This window comes from Phalacrocorax aristotelis, chromosome 3 (genome assembly GCF_949628215.1).
Source record: "Phalacrocorax aristotelis chromosome 3, bGulAri2.1, whole genome shotgun sequence".
Lineage (NCBI taxonomy): Eukaryota > Metazoa > Chordata > Aves > Suliformes > Phalacrocoracidae > Phalacrocorax > Phalacrocorax aristotelis.
Window position 1 is genome coordinate 48908154 of NC_134278.1, and position 20108 is coordinate 48928261.

The window sequence follows — 20108 nt, forward strand, 5'->3', positions numbered from 1 at the left end:
GCGATTAAATATTGATAAAGGAAACAAACACCTTCCAGTATCCTGCAAATCTGTGTCTTTTGCCTCTTGTCATCAGCTGTGTACCTTTCCTAAGAGCAATGAAGGGGGCGATACCTTTAGGTACGCTTGGAAAAAAAAAAAAGAAAAAGCAGCAGCTGATCTTTGTCTTATGCCTTGGTATCTCATTGTGGTTCTGATGAGCTAGGTAAGTCTCCAACAGTTAATAAGTTTACAGGTCACTTCACGGAGTCAATGCCCCGGCATTTTATGGCCTCCTAATGACCCGTTAAACTGGAGAAGAGGTAATTAAATATGGTGCTCTGGTACAATGTACGCAGTACTGACTCCAGCTCTCTGATTTTAGGTTCCTCAGAAGACGATGAGGTCATTCAAGAAGGTCTCCTCAGGCTCAGGTCAGTCTTTGTAGCGTCTTACACGGCTGACTTTGTCTGTGTAAAGCGGCGGTGCTGCAGCACCCGTGTCCCGCCGACTCGGAGGAGCGCAGTTCGGGGCAGGAGTGGGGGGGGAAACCATTAATCATGTGCACAAGCTTCGCAGTTCTTGCTTGATGCAGTTCGAGTGTCCTGCTTCTGTAAGACAAATAAACAGTTGTATAAGGAAAGTTTATTTACAGTAACCCACGGTCAGATACCTGTCATGAGTTGTAGGAGCCCGCGTGTGCGTCAGAAGGCTGTAGGACCACCACAGCCTACCCACGGGCGGCCACGCGCATCTCCGTCGCTGAGTATGCTTTTAACGCCTCGAGTTATTTCCACGCCGCTGTCACGTTACGGCGCCGACGGGCCGTTACCGCCCAGCAGCCCCCTCATGCCCGGCCCGCCCCGGCCCCGGCCCCGCTCCTTCCACGGAGCGCGGCCGCGCCCCCCGCCCCGCGGCGGCGGCGGCGGCGCATGCGCGGGGCGGCGGGCGGGGCGCGGGGCTGCCCCGCAGAGAGGTGCTGCCGGCAGCGGGGAGCCCGGGGCTGGCGCTGGCAGGGGTGGGGTTTTACCTGTGCGCCGGGGCGAGAGGGGCCCCTCGTGTCACCGCCGGGCCGGCGCGGGCTGCCGTGCGGCGGGAGAGGGTGCGGCGCCCCACCGGGAGACACGCACCGAGCCCCGCGTGAGGAGACGGGCTGGAGCCAGAGTGCCTGAGGCGCCGAGCCGCCCGCCCATCGTCCTGCCGTGGCACCGGGCTGGCGGCGCGGGTACCTGGGGCTGGCAGCGGCGGGCGGGCGGTCCCTCCGCAAGGGCTGGCCTTCCCCGCGGGGTTTCAGCCCTGTCAGGCGGCCTCCCGCGACGCCCGGCTAGAGTCTCCTTAAACCCGCCGGGGAAGCGGTCGCTATCAGTTGCAAATCCCCAGCTGAGAGACTGTTGATGTACGTGAGACCACATCCTGCAGCAGAGCTCTCCGAGCGGGCGCCTCCCGCGCCCTCCTGCCCCCGGATCACGCGCGGGATTAGAGCTATTTCCAGTATTCTATAAACGCCCCTCGCAAGCCGCCGGCATCGCGGGGCGACAACCCACGGAAGGCAGGGTGGACCGCGCCTGAGGGCCGTCCGGCACCGACGGCCGCCGCCTTTCATTTCCACAGAAAATGTCAGTCGAGCGCGTCTTCGAAACCACGCTCCGGCCGTCAATTAAAGCAGCGGCGCCGCCGAAGTGCGGCGCGATCCTCCGGCGAGGGCCGCCCCCTCCCCTCAGCCGAGGCAGAGGCGGGCTGCGGGGAGCCGTGCCCACCTCAGGTGTAACGGCTGAGGAGCGCCGGGGCAGCCGTTGGGGGGCTCCCGAAACCGTGCTCCGGTTCCAAACGGCGGGCGGGGGGTGAGGGGAGGGAGAGGCGGCTGCTGCGCCTGAAAACGGCACCTCCCGAACAGAGCCGTCGTTCGGGACGGAACCCCGTAACTTGGTACCCCGCGGGTGCACGTCGAGTCCCGTCCCTCATCGTCCCTATGGAGGGGAATCGCGCAGCTGGGTCGGAGCTCGCTTAACTCTTGCATTCAGAAAAACCTCCCAAAAATGTGTTCTGTGAAAAAAAAAAAACAAAAACCATCCCGAGGTAATCACACGGATGGGTAATAAGACCGAAGCAGGGAAAAGGGGAGAGCTGTGCGGTGGTTGGGCACGACCGACCCCTGCTCTCCCAAATGCGCGGGAAGGCACGCCGCCGCTACATTCCCCGGTGGAAAGAAACCGCTTTTGTGGTTTGTTTTGTTTTTTTTTTTTTTTTTTTTTTAGCGTTAAAACAAAAGATTAAAAGCAAAGAGAAAGGCGATTTTGGCGCCCAAAGTGTAGGTGAGACGCTTTTGGCAGGAATAGCACCATCAGAGACCCTTGGCCCGGGGGCTCGGTGCGGCCCCTCGACCGCCCGGGCCAAGGGTCTCTGCCGTGAGGAAGCACCCAAAAAGCCCTCCCCGTCCCCTCCCTCCGCCTCAGCAAAAGCCGGTTTCGATAGGAAACACGACGGGCGTCTTCTTCGGTCTAACATCAACGGGAGCGGCGCCCGCGGGCCGACGCTGTCGTGCGTGGGGCGGCTGCGGCGCAAAAGCAACCAACCCCAACAAGTGAAGAAGGGCGGGGGGTGGAGGGCAGGGGCTCTCCTCCGGCGCCGTTCCTGCTTTTCCTGCCTGCCCGTCGGCGAGAAATGTTGGCTGTGCTTTGAAATGGGAAGTCGCGGCAGCACCCCGAGCTCTGCTTTCAAGTGTAAAACACGCGTTTTGTTTCAAATGCACGCGGGTCGGGCGGTTGTTTGGCTTCACCCCCACCCCGTTTTGTTTTGAGCTTTGGAGGTGGGGTCATTTTTTTTGTTTTGGGGACTAGAAAAAGCCAGAGTTAGGACTTTGAAAGTTTTAGGAAGCTGACAAATTGGAAATCCAACACCACTGGGTTTGGTTACATAGTTTCAAGTGAGCTCTTACTGTGCATTTAGACAGACAATGATTCCAGCGTCCTATAATTGCCTTTACCAAAATTAGCATCTATTTAGCGAAATCTAAAGATATAATTTTTTTTAAATATGTAAACTATTACCATTAAACTCTATTTTTTTTTCCACGAACTGGCTTGTTCTGTAGGGCTTTTCCCCACTTTATCCTTCCCTCCCCCCCCGCCCCGATTCTTCGCGAATGAATTTTGGAGGGGTGTTTGTGGGTTGGGTTCTTCCCCCCCCCCCCTTTTTTTTTTCTTTTTTTCCCGGAGAGTTCCCAGCTGGCAACAGCTCTCTACCTTCCACAAAACTTGAAAGGCTGATGTCCCTTGCAGGAAATGAATGAGTCGATAACATCTGACACCAGTGACCAGTCCAGTGACCCCAACCTTAATTCCACTAATACTGGAGGCCTGAAAATCTCAGTGAAGACCCTTTGCAAATCCACACCCCCCCCCCCCCAATTTTACAAAATCTGCCTTTATTTTGCAATGTAAGCAATGCTTTGCAACAAATATCTTTACATTCATTTATTGACGTGCTTTTGGTAATCTTTCACTTATTCATCGAAAAACATATACTGAATTTTCTTTTAACTGAAATTCGCTAACAAGACATTTTTCCATTTAATGAACTCAATCAACCCGTTTGTGTCTGTTTAACCAATATTCTAGCCTCTGAGGAACCTTTATACCAACTGTCGGTAGAATAGATCAAATGGAAAACATTACAACCTTTAAAATTAACGGTATCAAACAGCATCCTTTCTTGTCTTTTCGAAGCGAAGGATAGGGAGAGCTCATATTTTATAGATGTGCCGTTCTGCTAAAAGAAGTGCGGTCTTGGGCACTTCAAGTAAGTGGTGTAAACTTTCTGTTGTTGTTTTTTCTTCCGGTAACCTTAATTTCTTGTTCATAGCCGGGGTTTCACGTGTGTTAAAATGTCGTACGTGTATTTTATACTGGACATCGTCCCGGTCGTAAGATCCAAGCATATAAAATTACCGGTGATTTAATATTGTAAAATAATCGCCGTTGTAAAGGGGGCAGGGTGGTTACGAGCAAAAAGAAGTGGTATGTTGCATGGACGCGCAGGGCAGGTCAGCGTAGGAAGTCGACCTCCACTGTTGAAATAACCTATAGGAAATTTACGGTTGAAGACTGCAAAGGAATTTCAGGATTTAAAGCTTCTGCTCCACTTGCTCGGCCGCTCGTAGCTGCGCGCCGTTGCCCACCCTCGCGCCTCTGCAGCAAACGACCAAGCCGAGCACCTCGGTGTGTCACGCAGCAATGGGGCGCCGGCAGGGGAGCCTTCGCCTCCCCGGGAGGCAACAAAAGGAGTAACAGGCCCATCGGGGCAAAGGCGTCCCCCTTAATTGGGCAGACTGATCGACGCCACTTCCAAAACAACAGCAAGTGCTTTGCAAATGCGTAAACCCCTCGCAGGCAGGCTCTGCTCGGACCGGCTGGGTGCTTTGCCTTTTGTTTGCGTGTGTCCTTGGGACAAGAGAGGATGCCGGGGCCGGCCGGGAAGGGGGTTTAATAAGAAAGTAATTGAGCCCAGGTTTTAACAAGGCATAGGCAACGTTTAAAGGTTACCCAACTCTGGATGTAAAGTGAGGTTCTATGCGGGCAGGAAAGGCGAAATGGGGTGTTTCCAACCCCGGTCTGTGCCTTTGCGCTGGAGGAGAGGGGGCAGGCGGGACATAAAACGGAATCGCGCCTAATTGTGTGCGTGCGCGCGCGTGGGGGGAGGGTATTACGTTTCTAAAAATGTTTTCTAAACTAGCGTTCGGCCGCGAGCAGGGTAGCAGCCGGGGCTCGCGCGCAGGTCGGTACCGCGTACCTGTGAGAGCCGAGGGGGGGGAGGGGGAGGGGTGCCCGCCCCCGGCCGCGCGCGCGCGGGCACCGAGCCCGCTACACACAGCAGCGCGTTTCTTCCCCGAGCCGGATCCCCCCTCCCGCTGGCAGCGAAGGCTTCAACCAGCAGCCCCCGGGCAGCGCTGTGCCTCCCCTCTTTGTCTTCTTCCTCCGGTTTTTTTTTTTTTTTTTTTTTTGGCCTTCCTCTAGCAAATCCTTTTCTCTGTCACTCCTCCTCTCCCTCGCGCTCCTAGGGAACAATCGCTGCTGATTGAGGTTCGCTCCAATACAAGGCTTGAAAAACTGGGCTCTTATTTAGGAAGTCATTAATCACATCCCCTCCCCCGGAAAGAGATGGCGGAGAAACCTGTGAAGTACAATTCCTCGCCCCATCCCCCTCCAGAAATGTTTTGAAACGCCAAAACCTCCGCACGTTCTGGGCTACGTTAAGGTGATAGCGCGTTTCCAGCGCGCTTTTTTCACTTGAATGCTTAATTCGTAACGCGCAGCAAAGGCGTGAGCGCCGGCAGCCGCCCGGCACGCACACGCGTGTGTGTGACCGTCCCCGTCGTCCCGTCCCGTCTTCCCCCCCCCGGGACGCCGCCGCGCTGCGGGGGCTTTGGGCGGCTTTTCTCCAGGTGGAGGCGGCGGTCCGGTTCTCCATCTGCCCGTGTTTCGCGCAGTCGGTAGCAGGGATGCCTCCCGCCATACGTAGCGCGCGTCGCTACACACGTGTGTATCTCATTTGTACGCATCTTGCAGCCGCGTGTGGGCGCGCACCCCACCTACGGCGTGCGCGGAGCCCCTGATAACCGCATCTGCGCGTCCGCCTCTGCCTGCGTTTGTGGGTCGGTCTCCGCGCTGTGCCTAGAAACACACGGATCTTCCTACGTATTTGTGCATGCACGGGAGCGCAGAAACCCCGGAATAATACGTCATCTCGATTTCCCGTAAAGACGCGTGCAGATTAGCTGTCGAGAAAAAAAAAAAGTGTTGGAAATTTCTTGTTCATTCATAAATTATTTCGGTGTGTCAGCCTAGTTGAAATGGCGATTGGCTGCTCCTGCCTCCTGCCAACCCCTTAAGGATCCGATGTGAAATTAGTAGCAAGAAGGCATGTAATTGACTGAGTCACGTGTGCGCAGGGGGCCAGAAACGGAGCGAGAGCGAAGGGGAAAAATCAAAAGAGGGAAAGCACATTAGACCATGCGAGCTAAATTTGCGATCGTTCAAAATCAGGATGTTAGATTAATGCAGAAGACCACTTCGATCCACAGGGAAAGTTTTCATCTCACGAGTTTGGAGCAGAGGGCCCGTGGGGCAACATGGCCGAAGGTTAATTTTCTTTTTCTATTGTTTTACTATGATTTTCGCTCGCTCGCTCGCTCTCTCCCTCTCTCATCCCCCCCTTCCCCCACCCCCCTTTTAACCCAACTATGCATTACCCTTTTTTAGCAGCTCGCGCAAGGGGGCTTTCTCCAAACCCATTGTTACCCAGCTCAGAAACTGTTCCGTACCGCCCACACCGATTCACAACTTGAAAAGCTTTCAGGGGGCTATTGTTTGAATTGTTCCTGTTTGATTAAGCACAGTTGCAGTGGTGGGATGAGAAAACGGCCGTACACCTGTCCCAACTTTAATCGAAAGTTTATTCCAAGGAGGGATGGATACACGCTGGAAAATAGTGGTTTCGGCGCTGCATGTGCAATAACCAGTTGTACAATCTACCCAATTTTGCTTATTCTCTCTCCTCCACCCCTCCTCGGCCGGCCTCCCCCCCTCGCCCCCCCGGTCCTGCGCCTTGCGAGGAGAGACTAATTGGGCTGAGAATCTCTCTTGAGAAATGGGATCGGTCTTAAACCAGCAATATTCAAGTAAAGTATCGCGTTCCGTGCGGTAATGTGGCTGAAAGATGGAGTTAAATGGAAAAATACACGTATGTACAGAAACGTGGGCTGCCCTGGGCAAAGGGAGAGGGAGAGCCTCCGTACGCAGTGTTTCCTCTCTGTAACCTCCGGTGATTTTATTTTTTTACGTATTTTGGGGGGAAGGTGGTTTATTTTAGGATTTAGGAAGAAATAAGCTCTTTTCGCCGCTTGCTTTTCGAGTTTGTTTTGTTTGCCCTTTTTTTTTTTTTTCCGGTTTCTTCAGTAGTAACTCCTTTATCCAGCGGCAAAAGGATGTTACCAGAATTTAACTCTTTGCTTTGCATCTTGTGTCCCCCCCCTTTCTTTTTCTTCCCCCTTCCCCCCCACCCCCCCCACCCCCCCGCCGCCTTTCCCTCTCCCTCAGCAGGGGCGAGTAAAGGTGGAGACGAGCCCGGGAAGTTGCCGGAGCAGGAAGAAGAGGAGGAATCCCAGGTTTTGCACGGAACCGGCCATTGCAAATGGTTCAATGTGAGAATGGGATTCGGGTTCATCTCCATGAGCAACCGAGAGGGAAGCCCCTTGGAGTCTCCAGTTGATGTCTTTGTACACCAAGTAAGACCCATTTTTGTCTGCCATCTCAGCCTGCCACATTTGGTTGAGCTCAGCGGGACTCCGGTTTCATGTGAAGTGAAGTAACCTATTTTTCCTAGGTATTTAGGTGCATCTGTAATTAAAAGGTTGCCTTAGGTAGTGGTTTCATTGGCAGAGTACAATTTGAGTAAATAAGGTCGTGAGATCGCGGTTAGTCGCTGTGGCCGGAGATTTGTGCAAAGGGATAATGTTTTTTCTTCGTATCTTCCTCCTTGGTTAGAAACGTTTGTGCTTTTTAAAATTTATTTTCAAATGCCACACTTTTCAACAAGGTTTAGCATTTGTCACCAGACCGATCAGGAGCAGATAGCCTTTCCTTGGAAACCGATTAAAATTAAACTCGGAAAAGGACAAATAAATGTCGGTTTTCATTCGCGTATCATTTGAATACGATTTTAAACGCTTTTCTTGTAAACCTCGAATTGCTTTTTAAAAGCTCATCTGAGATTAGTTAGTGAAATTAAGACATAATTATAGTGTTATTTTGCAGTAATTCAGACCTGAGAGCGTCCCTGCGGTGATACACTGAAGCATGCATGTGGTTTGGTTGGTTGATTTTTAAATATTCTTCCCGGGGGTGGGGGGGGGGGAAGTAACGATTAAGGAATCAGACCAAAAGCAGCGTCTCTGTAAGGCTGTTCGGGAGAGAAGGGGCGTGTGGCCGTCGTTTTTCTTTCTAAGCACGGCAGCGTGAAAGGTGTTCGGATTTTGAACGTGGAAGCTGGTATGAATGCCTTCACGCAAAGGAGTTTCACGTGCCAGATACGTACAAAATGATAAAGTTAAGGGAACTTTCCCCAGGATCGGTAACGTGGTTCGTGAAGAAGGAGCATGTGTTAGACCTTCCCTGGTCCTTCTGTTAGTCTCCAGTTGCAACAACGGTATTTTGAATGTCACCCGTCTTCCCTGAGGTCAGAGAACAGAAGAGCGGTATCAGGTAGAGAGACCATTTTGGGTTTGGCTAGGGCCATGTTAGGGAAGCAAAAAGGCATCTTAACTTTTTACGTGGTTGTCCATTTTCTATGACGTTTGCCATGACGGTGCAGGGGAGTGTTCCATGATTATATAGTGATTCCCTTTTAACGTTCCATTTGATGGCCCGGCCTTATTTTGTGGTTACTTTCATCAGGCTTTTTAAAAGCATACACCTTTCATAAGGTTAATAAAAAGGTGACTGAAACTATGGCGTGTTGCCTTGCTCCTTGCGGTGGTGGATTTCTGATCTTGCTGTCTTATGTGTACCCTACGCCTAATCAGTATTAGCTGGTTGTGTTTGGAGTTAGGTACAAAGGGTAGAATCCAATTGTGAACTTACTAAATTCTTCCACTTCCTGCGTTGTACTGGCATATGAGGTGCCCCCCTCTTTGCTGCTGCTTTTTCTTTTTGGAACTGAATGAATGAAGTACTTATCAAAGAAGGAGCAGTCTTCCTCCTCTTTTTCCCCCTTTCTTTGTACCTTTTTAAGTTGTGAAATTGCTTTTTACCGTTCTATACATGTACTTTATAGATGAAACCTTTTTCTTCATCTAATTTTGTGTTAATACATGTCATCCTTTTTGCTTTTCAAATACTAGAAGACAAACATTTGAAGCATAGTAGTGGTGTTATTAAAAAAACGCATTTGGAAACAAAGATTCATAGAGCTGTGGAAATAGAGACGTGTTGAACTGCATGATAACATGATACATTTAAGTAATACTAGACAAGGTGCGCTGCTCCGTAATGGAAAGTAATCATAGAAAATAATAAAAGCATGCGGTAAACTTGGAAGTTGCTACTCAGTTGTGTCCCCTAAAGGAGGGGTCAAGAAGGAAATGTTAGACATGTTTGTTTAATAATTACAATTTATCGATATCCTTAGGTTTCTAAGATGTATCACAGTGTAAAGTGCAGTGAAAAATAGCATGTTTCATTGCATATAAACCATGCGCCTCAGTCATTTTGAGTATTACTTGGATAAATGTCTTACTGAGTGAATTTATTAGTGTTCTGCAATGGATTGCTCTTACAACAAAGAAAATACATTTCTCACCTTTTTGTTTCTGAGGAAGTCTAGGATATACATAAACTTCATGGTGACCTGAATCTTCTTTCCATCAGTCAAAAGCAGAATTTTTCTGTTTAATGTAATGGGGAGAAGCAGTATCTATTTTGTTTCTGAATACGTTTTAGATAATTTATATTGCTATATAGAATGCTTTGTGTTAGCTGACCGGTGGTAACAGTAGCAGCCAGAGCATAAAAATGTCTTTAAATCAGTAATGTTATTTAACAGTGCTGCTTGTACAATAGTGTCTGTTGCCTGAACAGTGACTGGACCCTATTCCTATTAGTTTTATTCATTTGAAAAATGTGATAATGTGAAAAGGCCTTTTCAAGGCAAAGATGATAGTTTATTAATCTGTTGAAACAAAATATTGCTGTTCAAAACTGCTTTGAAAACACGTCATTATTAAGTGCGTGCACATACTGTTGTGTGCATTCACTTGTTCTGCAATGTTTGTAGCTACTAGTATCAGTATTCAGAGGAATTTTCAGAAGAAAATATTCAGAGTATCAATATTCAGAGGAAAGAAGCTTCCATTTTATTTAGTCCATGTCCTGTCAAATCTAGCTTGAACTCTGCAACAAGACTTTTACTGCCTTATCTTACCTTTTCTTCGTGAGGTTATGCCCAGTTTATGAGATCTTGCAATGAGCAAAAACTTGCTGGGTGTCAAGTCAAAGATCCTGTAATAGTTTAAGCTCATTATACCTAGACTTTTGAGCTTGTAGTAAGAAATTTTGCTTTCTTCTTGGAGATCCCCCTTGCTTGTCTGCAGATTATAGTAATGTATTTCTAAAGTCACTGCTTCACTAATTGTATATATTGATATATTTTTAGAGGACCATGCTTTTATTTGGACTTCTCTTCCCCATCACCCAATGAAAGTTCTGTTCATGTAACATCTGCAGGATTGAGTTTTTAACTCCATCTTTTAAGTCCTTCCTTCAGCACTAATCATTTTGATCTTCTCTGAACTACCTTCAGGTGGTTGTTACCCTTCTGGTAATGAGGTACCTAGAGCTAGATGCATTATTTAGGGTAGAAACGTGCATCTGTCTGTGTGTTTGTGTGTACACAATGTAAATAGCGTACACTTACAGACATCTACGCTCTTGTCCTTTTCTAGTTTCGGTCTCATACAGCTTACATCTTTAAGTCATGTGTTTGAGTCATTTAATGTCATGTAAATATTACAAGTCCTAAAAGGTATTTAATTTTTTGAAGACAAGCCATGTCCAATGCAGCAATGTGCCTAGTCCACTGTGTTTCTTTTACAAAAATAAAATTAAAAGAATAGTAGCAATGTTAGTCCTGTGCAACTCTGCTAAATCCAAGAAATGTGCACCTTACTGGACTTGGCTCAGTATTGTCTTTGGGACCTTTAATAGGTTAGCATGGGATGAATAATACAGCTTGCTGCTCGTTTATGATGTGAATTCTGCACATAGTTACATGTGAACAGCTCTTGTTAAATTTTACTAAAAGGTCTATTTGTCAAAGGGTAAAACAGACTGGAGAGGTGAAGACAGTGAAACCTTTTGTGGTGCCCATGAAAAAAGGTCTTCATTGCCAAGAAGAGCTCAAGTTTTCATAAAATCGGAGAAAAGGATAATGATTGTTAACGTATTTTTGCATGTTCAAAATTGTACACACAACTTAGATAAGTACAACTTTTTTGGATGCTGGCAGTAAGGCAAAAATGCTGCGGATTATTCTTTGCACAGATTTTGTATGGACTGCTAGAAACATCTGTATTTTCCTTTGCTTAGCATAAAGCCCAGATGTTAAAGATGATAACAAAGGGTAGGGTGCTGGATGTAAACAGACACAATTAAATACATGTTTGTGAATATCAAGGGTTATAATGTTGTGTTCTGTTTCTGAGTAATGTGGTCTTTGAGGACGAGGTGGATTGTTCAGTTCAGATGATGTTTGTTGGGACCTGTCTCTGTAGTCCAAACTTTTTACTGTGTTAAGGGATTAATAAAAGATTTCTGAACTGGGACCTTAAACATGATCCTTCTTTGGGATCCTCTTTTATGAGATGGGGAGAGGAAGGAAGGGAGGAGCAGCATGCAGGAGTTGGTGTATTTTGTTTTCTCATTGAAGGGAACATGGTTGGTTTGAAATTTTATACTTTCATCTGAACTTTCTTACAGTTGCTGCAAGTCACTGTTATTACAAGATTTGATAAAAATGGAAGAGAGCCTTTTTTTTCTTTCACTCAGTCCTTCTGCACTATTGTTTGTATATTATAAATTTTGCCCTTATTGTCGCAAGTACCTATAACAAAAGGAGGGAAAATTACTGAGGCTAATCAGTTATGATTGTAAACAGAAGAATAAATGGAAAATTAGACATGTAAGCAGCATCAGAAAAGTTTTTCCCTTAATTTGACCCACCATCCTTTTTGATGATCAATGAGATGCCTATTCTTCAAATGCCTAGTACTTCAGCCACAGTTGAACAGCTTTTTCTAGGATGAAGTTGGGCATGGCAATGATACACTGAATGCTGACTCTCTAATTTTGTGACACATGTGTGATCCGGTGCTTTCACAAGGATGCATTCATTCATTCATCTAGCACATCTTTTCAATTTCTGTGTTATTAGGAGCCTGTAAAAAACTACTTAATTGCTCAGGAGAACTGGAAGTTCTGGGCAAGCAAGTGGGATCAATATTACATTGCTCCTTACTGTAAAATATGACATAGCAATGCCCCTTTGAAGTACAGCAGTCTCCACACAGAGTATGCTATTAGAAATTCGTTGTCTTTGACTTCTGCTGGGGACCAGGCAAGCCCTATCCTAATCAAAACAAAAGTGGCTAGCAGGATTTAGAGAGGGAAGCTGAGGAAGGAAATGAATGGGGAGTAAACGTGTGGCTGAAGTGAGCGTATGTATAGGAGATCCGGCAGAGATCAGACCTAAGCTAAAGTTGTCGGTGTCAACGTCTGCTCAGCAGCCTCAGTGTGTGTAGAATCTGTAATGGGTAACTAACTGCTGGACATCCGGAGCCAGGCTTTGGCACCCACCCGTTGTGTTGGAGCATACAGAGAAAATGGACTTTAAATTATAGGGATGATAGATTTGTGGTGTGATGTGGAGCCTTGTTTGGGATTATTTATTTATTTGTATATTTCGGCTACTAATTAGGCCCAGTCTTACGTTTCAAGTCCCACCTATGGACCCATGGACAGATGGCAAAATACTTCACTGAGAGCTTGACAGTTTAAGATGGTTGTCTGAAGAAACTTGTCATTTGGTATTTAAGTTATGGAGCCACCATCTGTGGAAATACCTTCTAGATTTCATCTATTTCCATCTAAATCCAACATTTTGGTGTATTTTTATCGATAGACATGTGTAGTACTTAAGTGAATGGCAAGTCCTATTAAACCTAAATGGTTTTGGATCAGATCAGATTTTGCTGAAGAAGTTTAAACATTAAATGTTGATAAGGAAAAATCACAAGCGGCCCAGAGACAGAGGCCTGCAACGGGACTATTTTGTCTTAAGAGCGATTGGCAGTCTTTGGCAGAGCAGTAAATACACCCTTTTTCCAGAGCATGCTATCCTTCTTTCTCCAAGACTGAGGAAGTTGTGCACAGGGGTTGGGATACTGGAAGGAAGAGGATATTTTGTCTGGGGCACAAACATAAGATATCAAAGCAGATACATGAACCAAAGCTAAAAGGAAATGAATTGTCAAATTGGGAAAAATTTTGTTATTGTTGCTTGTCCTGGTTTGCAACTACATTACTGAGGTAGTAAGTATATCTGGACCTATCCAGAGATTTGTTTCAGGCTCCTTACAAAGTATACTCCTATGTAAATATTGTTTAATTTATCTTTCTTATGTAACCCCTCAGTAAAGACCTGTCATCTTTCCCCACTAGTTACCAACAGAAGCAAAATTAGGCCCATGAGTTTCTACAAAGGTGTATAAAAGTGACTGTAAAGGCATAATTTAAGTAAGATCCTAGGAACCTAGAAACCGGAGGGTGAAGGCCATTTATGATGTTTCTTAAACGAACACAAAGAAATAAGGACATACCATTTACATTTTTCATTCCTTGGATTTAAGGATGCTTTCCCCCCCCCTTTTGTTAAATTAGCTGAAAGTTATCATGACAGATAGGTATTATGTGATACTTAAGTCTTTCAAAGGAACAGTACTCAGGACAGGTTTGTACTAGCTTTCTCTTGCTGGATATCACTGGTGAAAGCAGTGAATCCTTAAATTGCTTCTACATCAGCAGAGTATCAGTAAACACCTCTGCATGGAAGGTAGGGAAGTGCTTCTGATTGCTCGAGCATATTTAGTGGGAGAAATTGGTGTCCAGCCCTTTCCTCAGATTATTCTGTCGGGTCCTCACTCTTACAATGGGGGGTTAACTCCCTGGGAGATGGCTAGAGGGAATTCCAGATCCCCACTCCAGAGATGGCTCAGCTGCTTGCGGAGCAGCTGTGGAAACTGCTGCAAGTTTTACAGTTAAGGAAAACTGGCATTGATTTTTATTTCCCCCCCCCCCCCCAACATGCAAAGCTGTAACATGCAGCAGGTCAGCAGCTGCTCTGCAGGCAGCTGAGTTGGCTTTGCAGTAGCAGTCTGTTGAACAGGTGGAGGTTGAAACTCTTACAGCTACCCTTCTTGGTGGGCGTCCTACAGCCAAGATTTTACTTTTACATTTGGCAGCAGTGCTGCTGCTTAAGTAAGCTTCAAGAGCTTTTAAACCTCTCCCTGTTGGGCTAGCATAAGTGCTGCTGAAGCTGAGTGGCAAACCCAGCTGGGGAAATTTTGGTTTTCATATCTTATTTTTATCATTTTTCATATCGGAGAAAACCCCATGATCACTACAAATAAGGGTGGGCAGTGTTGGCATCATGGAAGGGCAGCCAAGGATGCAAACAAGCAGGTGCCAGGGTGAGGTGAAGGTATAGGAAGGAAAGAGAGCTGGAAGCTGCTGTTGCAGAAATGTGGATGAAACTGCAGCCTCCTCTGGTGCAAAATAGAATACTGGTGTTACATTCAGATGGGGAGACAATTAAAGTGTTTTCACAAGAAGAAAGACTTGAATGACTTTTCAAAAAAATGGGCACTTGTGGATATTGGAATGAGTACAAGCATCTGAGCTCTCCTTGAAAGTGGAATGTTTCAGGAATCTTTTTTAGGTCACACTTCAGTTTAATCTCTTATATTTCTGTTTTTCTTGTTTTATTGGTTACAGTTAAGCTGTGGCATTGAAATGTATTGAATTGCAGTTTTAAACAAGCACTATTGATAAAACAAACCCCCCAAAATTAGGAGGAATTTTCGATCTGTGACAATAATGTGTGTTTCTTACTTCTACGGAACAGAAGTAAGTATATTTACAGGGTGTGTTCATAATAATTTGGATATATTTTTTTAGCAGATAGGTGAGAAATAGTGAAATTACTTGATAATCTGAAAAGTATAGCCCCCTAATTATTCCATATGCATAATTTTGAAAATTAAATAAATCAATACATTTGAGAAGTTATTCATCTGAGAGTATGTAGAATATCTTTGTTCTATTATCAGTGCAGAGGCCAAGAAAATCACACAGATACTTTCTATTCCAAAGTTCTAATCTAGTGCTAGAATTAGATTTTTTTGGAAGGAGGGAGGCTGAAAGGTTTGTTTTGGTTTTATTGGCATCATAGGTTAGTATTTTCACGGGTTAAAATTGTTTAACAGGTAAAATCTGACTGGATCCATATGTTATCAATACTTGGAGTATGTGAATTTGTCTACGAAATTGAAGCGATATTCCACGACTACTGCAGATCTTACAGTGCTCTGTTAGAAAACACTAATGTTGTTATTACATTCATAAGTGTGTGCTGCTCATGAACATAGCTGATAGTGGCTTTCCCATCAAAGATAATCTGTTCCCAGAGAGGCCCTCTTCTAATTAGTCATGGTAATTTATAGGTATGCAGTGCTGAGGGATTTTTTTTTTTCTAGATTGCTTTTACTGTAATGCCACTTGAGGCTACTTTAACATTTGTGTTATAACTTTCTTTGTTTATGGTCATATAAATACATGCACCAAAATAATCCCTGGGCTGAAATTGAGAGTAACAGTGATAGCCCTTATATACGTTAAGTAGACTAGAATAAGCACAAACTTGTATTTTTTCCAAGTACAGGTGTCTTTAAAATCTCTTAATACCTCATGTGTGCTATAATTTAAAAAATGTTTTATTTCATTTTACAACTGTGTTTTGCAAGCTAGTAATCAAAATCTTGGTTGGTTTTATAAGCTATTTGTAATAATACAATCTTAGTGGAAATATGGGGTTTTAAAAAGCCTCTGCTGACCATGTGTAGTAATTTCTGAATATTCTTGTATTTCCAATATAATGAGTCTAAGAAATATGTAGAAGTTTTAGTATAGAATGTACCTAACAGATACAAGCTGACTTCTGTAGACTTTGGATTAGACCCCCAACTACCCCCTGTATTTAACAGATAGCTATTGTTATCTTACCCTGTTTAATAACCTGGCCTAAGACAGGTAGATTGCACATTTTGAGTATTAGCCATTGTTGACATTGAAGGGGAATTAGATAAAGAACTATTCACAAACCTCTTTGCTACCCTCTCCCAAAATAAATGATAAAATAATAATATATATATTTGATAATGATAAAAACATCTTTAATGTTTTATTAAAAAAATAGTACATCAGGTGAATGGAAATTTGAGGATTATCTCAACAGTAAACAAAAACTTATCCTTAACATAATGAAACCATTACAACCCTTCTTTTCTTGTGGGTGTTACAGAGCTGATGGGGCAAATTCTGCTCAATCTTCTCATGTGAAGTTGTCCCACTGACCTGTGAAACTTATTCAATAAACTGGACAGCATTAGGAGTGCATTTTAAGTGTCTTATAGCGAGTGTTCTCACTGGAAGTACATAGTTCACATCCTTTTGGTTTTGAAAGTGTGTAAGTGTGCTTTTTGTCCTCAAAAACTTGTAAGGCCATATTATGATCTGATTTGTTCCCTGTACAGTACCTAAAATATAAAGTAGTACACTAGGGTTTGGGTCAGTGCTACTTAATCAGGAGTTAACTTAAAATGATACAACTTAACATGATGTGTCAGCATGAACTTGACATTTATGTAACTTGTATATACCTTTCAGAATATGCTACTTGTTTTGTACTGTGAATATATGATATTTAATGTCTTACCCAAATTTGCCTGACCACTGATCTGCTCAGCTGCTTTGATGCAAAGGTCTTGGGCTGACAATGTTGTGGGTTTTTTCATCTTCCTGTTGAAAAATTGCTCAGTCCCAAGTCATTCCCTCACAGGAGGCAAGAGTGGTAGAAGTGCTCCCAGTGTGACCGCTCACCATGGGTGCGCAGGCAGGTTCTCTTGAAGGGGAATGAAGTGCACCCTTGCAGCGAAAGGACCTTGGGATCTAGAGACAGTTGGGGCCACCTGTACAGGGCCCTTGATTTCTGGCAGGGGTAATAGGATGCGGTAGGTATCAGGAAAACTTCTGAAAAACTTTGTAACTACAGTATTGGGTATCTGTGTTCACAAGGGGAAGGATGGGAATCCCCCTGGCAGAGTCCTCCACCATGACTTGCCTTTTTCCTGGTACCCTGTGTTAGGGATGTAGAGATTCTACCCAGATACAAGGGAGCACTGACTTATGGGGGGGGAGTAGCTGAAGCCCCCGTCCAGACAGGAGGAGGTGGACAGTTTACAGATTTGGAGGCATAAAATGGTCCTCAATTATTTGTAAACGCAGTTAGTAAAAAAGTTTCCATTTTGCCACAGTGTTTAACAGCTCTTCACTACAGTGAATAAATTTTTGTTTGGCTGTGCCAAACATGCTTGCTTTGTCTGCTTCAGTGTTTGATTTTGGGGGGGTTCTGTGTGTGTGCGTGCTAATTAAAGAAAGCATGTTACATTTGTTATAGCTGTTTTATATGAATCAAAATCACTTTTGTTTAATGTTTTCACATAGCATGTTTTGCAAAAAGTGTTTAATGGATGGGAAGTGTAGGGTAGAAGTTAACCCTGGAAGTAACGCATGATTTCTTGTGTAGGAGTCTGGATGTAGCGTGCACACTGATTTTAACTAACAGGACATTCAGCAGGGCATCCTGTTCATTGTGCGCTATTCTGGTTTAGAAACTGTTGCAACCTCGAAACAAAGATAAAAGGAAAATGATTTTTTAAAGCATTTTTAATTGGCTTCAAGAATTAGTGATAATTATCAAAGATAGATATTACTTGTAAGGTGGTTGATCTGAGTGTGAAGCAGATGCATGAATAAACAGTGTCAGAAATTAAGCTTCTTTATAGAGAACTTTGCATGTCACCATTGACTTTAAAGGACCAGGCACAAGGAGAGGACTGTGGGATTGAACTGTAGATGATAAGAGAGCAAAAGATTTTAAAGGTTTGTTGTCAAGATTAAAATCACATTCAGGATTTTCAGGCAGAAGTACAGTGCCTCTGAAGATAAAATCTTTTCCTTAAACTAATTGGAACAGGATTTTGTTAGTGTTGATTCATGCTTTTGTGAACACTTAATGCAGCAGTAAATACCACATCTTTTATTAAGGAGTGCTTCATTCTCCTGGACTGTAGTTTATCATCTACGCTAAGAAAGTAGGCTATCACATTCTCCTCTTAGCAATCCCCTTTTTTTTTTCCTCAAGAATTAAAAAAAAAATCTAAACATTCTAAAATCTGATCTATTAGATTTGAAAATGTTTAAAATTATTTAAATTCAAAACATTCTGGTTGAGAAGGTTCCTTTAAATTTGATCTATGCCTCTGTTGTCTTCAGTAGAAATTAGCAGAGACTTTTGTAAAAAACAAAAATGCACTTTCCATTTTGTATAATGTCTTTGCATTTAATGACTACATAACATTCTTGTATGACAGCAAATACTTTTCATAATTAATCTGCAGTCTACTTTGAGCAACAAAATCTCTTTATGCTTAATAATGTAATTGGTTGGATTCAGTTTCCCCAAAGAATTTTTACATTCATCTTCATTAATTCATTTTCATTAAGCAATTCCATATTTTTTAAAATGGACGATTATTTTTATAATATAGTAGTTTCTTTTTTACTTACAATTATTGATAGTTTATTGGAAAGTGACAGTCCCTTCCATTCTTCTATGGGTTTATTGTTAATCTTTACGCAGATAGGACTTCTTCCTTGGATGATCATTTCTTTAACTGGTGTCAACTGTGAATGGGCCACGATTAGACTGTTAATATGGCTACAGTTGAAGCACTATCCTTTTGCCAAATATTAATTATTTTTAGTGTTCATTATTTGATAGTATAATCAATGGTTAGCATTTTCTATGATCGCCTACAGATAATACAGTTTTTTGATATGGGAATCAGTAATTGTTTTTAATTATATATAAAGCAGTACTATGCTTTTGTAATTATAATTTGTTTTCCTTGTATCCATATGTAACTTAGAATTTATTCTCTTTTAATACTATGTCCATTACAAGGGAGCTAAACCACCACTGACCACAACAGGTGTAATGAAATGGACCTATAGGCTATTATGTTCTCCTGAGAAGTATTGAGGTAATTGGCATAAGATGCTTCATTTTGTTGTAATATTTCTGGTTTTAGGATGATGACTATAATTTATTTGTTGAATTCTGAAAAACTGGTAAACCTTATCTTAGTTTCTGTTTCTCCCTTTGTTTGATGTGCATTTTAATAGTACAGTATATTTTAGCTACACTTCAAGGACCAAATATTACCAAGAGATGAAATGTTGAGCCAGGTGAAATCAGTGAAATATTCATCAATAGGTATGCTCAATTTCTCTCAAGTATTTTTTCTGATAGTTTCATTTGGGAGCTTAGATACTTAAAACAGAAAAGTTTGATTAAATAAAGGTAAGGGTGTGTGTGTGTGTATAAACTGTCATTTAGTGTACTTGTTTATTACATTTGTGAGTGCTGCACAATATTTGAAATGCTACAAAACTAATTATGTAACAGCATTATTTGTTTGAACTTCTCATACATGAATGTTCATCTAAATTTCTTGCAGTGCATTCAGTTGTACCATGTACCCTCAGAGAAATGTGACTCCTCTCTATTTACATCTTCAGTGGCAGAAAATACTCCATTGGCTTCCTTTGTTCATTTTAACCAGGGTCTTCATTAGTTTAAGGGTAGCTTTGCCATTTTGTGGACAAGTTTGAAATTCCTGGCATTTCAGGTCTGAAAGAGGACTAACTTGGCAGATGATTATTTACTGGTAATATGCAAGAGGATAAAAGTGTGTGCCAAACTATGGCTTTCTGCATTGAAGTTAACATGTAGAAAGTTCAGTAAGGTTTTTTTTTTGTTGTTAAATTCCAACGGTTTAACGAAGTTAACCTAAATTTTTAAGTCTTGCTAGCACGTTGTTCTTCTGGGCACACTCACATCTCATTGCCAATTATTTTAAGATGATGGACAAAAGAAGTAAATTATTTCCCTTTATTAAATCTGTATGGAAGTAAATTATCAAAAAATACAGGTACAAGCTAAATATGTATCAAAGATAGTAGGCTTGCTTCCTTTAAAAATTGGTTTGATTACACTACTGTAAAATAATTTTGTCACAATTAGACAAAATATTTTCTTGCCAAAAGACAGATGTTCAGATTTTGAAATGTCCAGTTTCCATGCATTGGACTAATTTTATAAAGAGCTTTCTGGTAACAATG

The 20108-nt window shown here is 43.4% G+C and overlaps 1 protein-coding gene across 6 annotated transcripts in view; it reads left to right on the forward strand.

Moving 5' to 3' along the window:
* Positions 1-5643: 5643 nt before the first annotated feature.
* The window catches only part of LIN28B (lin-28 RNA binding posttranscriptional regulator B), an 88377-nt gene continuing 73912 nt past the window's right edge, over positions 5644-20108 (forward strand). Inside the window, exons 1-2 of one of the 6 annotated variants that reach the window (XM_075087363.1) lie at positions 5644-6116; positions 7074-7261. In XM_075087363.1, coding sequence (XP_074943464.1) covers positions 6107-6116; positions 7074-7261 — 198 coding nt within the window. In that variant the 5' untranslated portion in view covers positions 5644-6106. Of the gene's footprint in view, positions 6117-6498; positions 6718-7073; positions 7262-20108 lie in introns of those variants that run through there. The other 5 variants (XM_075087364.1, XM_075087361.1, XM_075087362.1 and 2 more) reach the window with 5 other exon arrangements.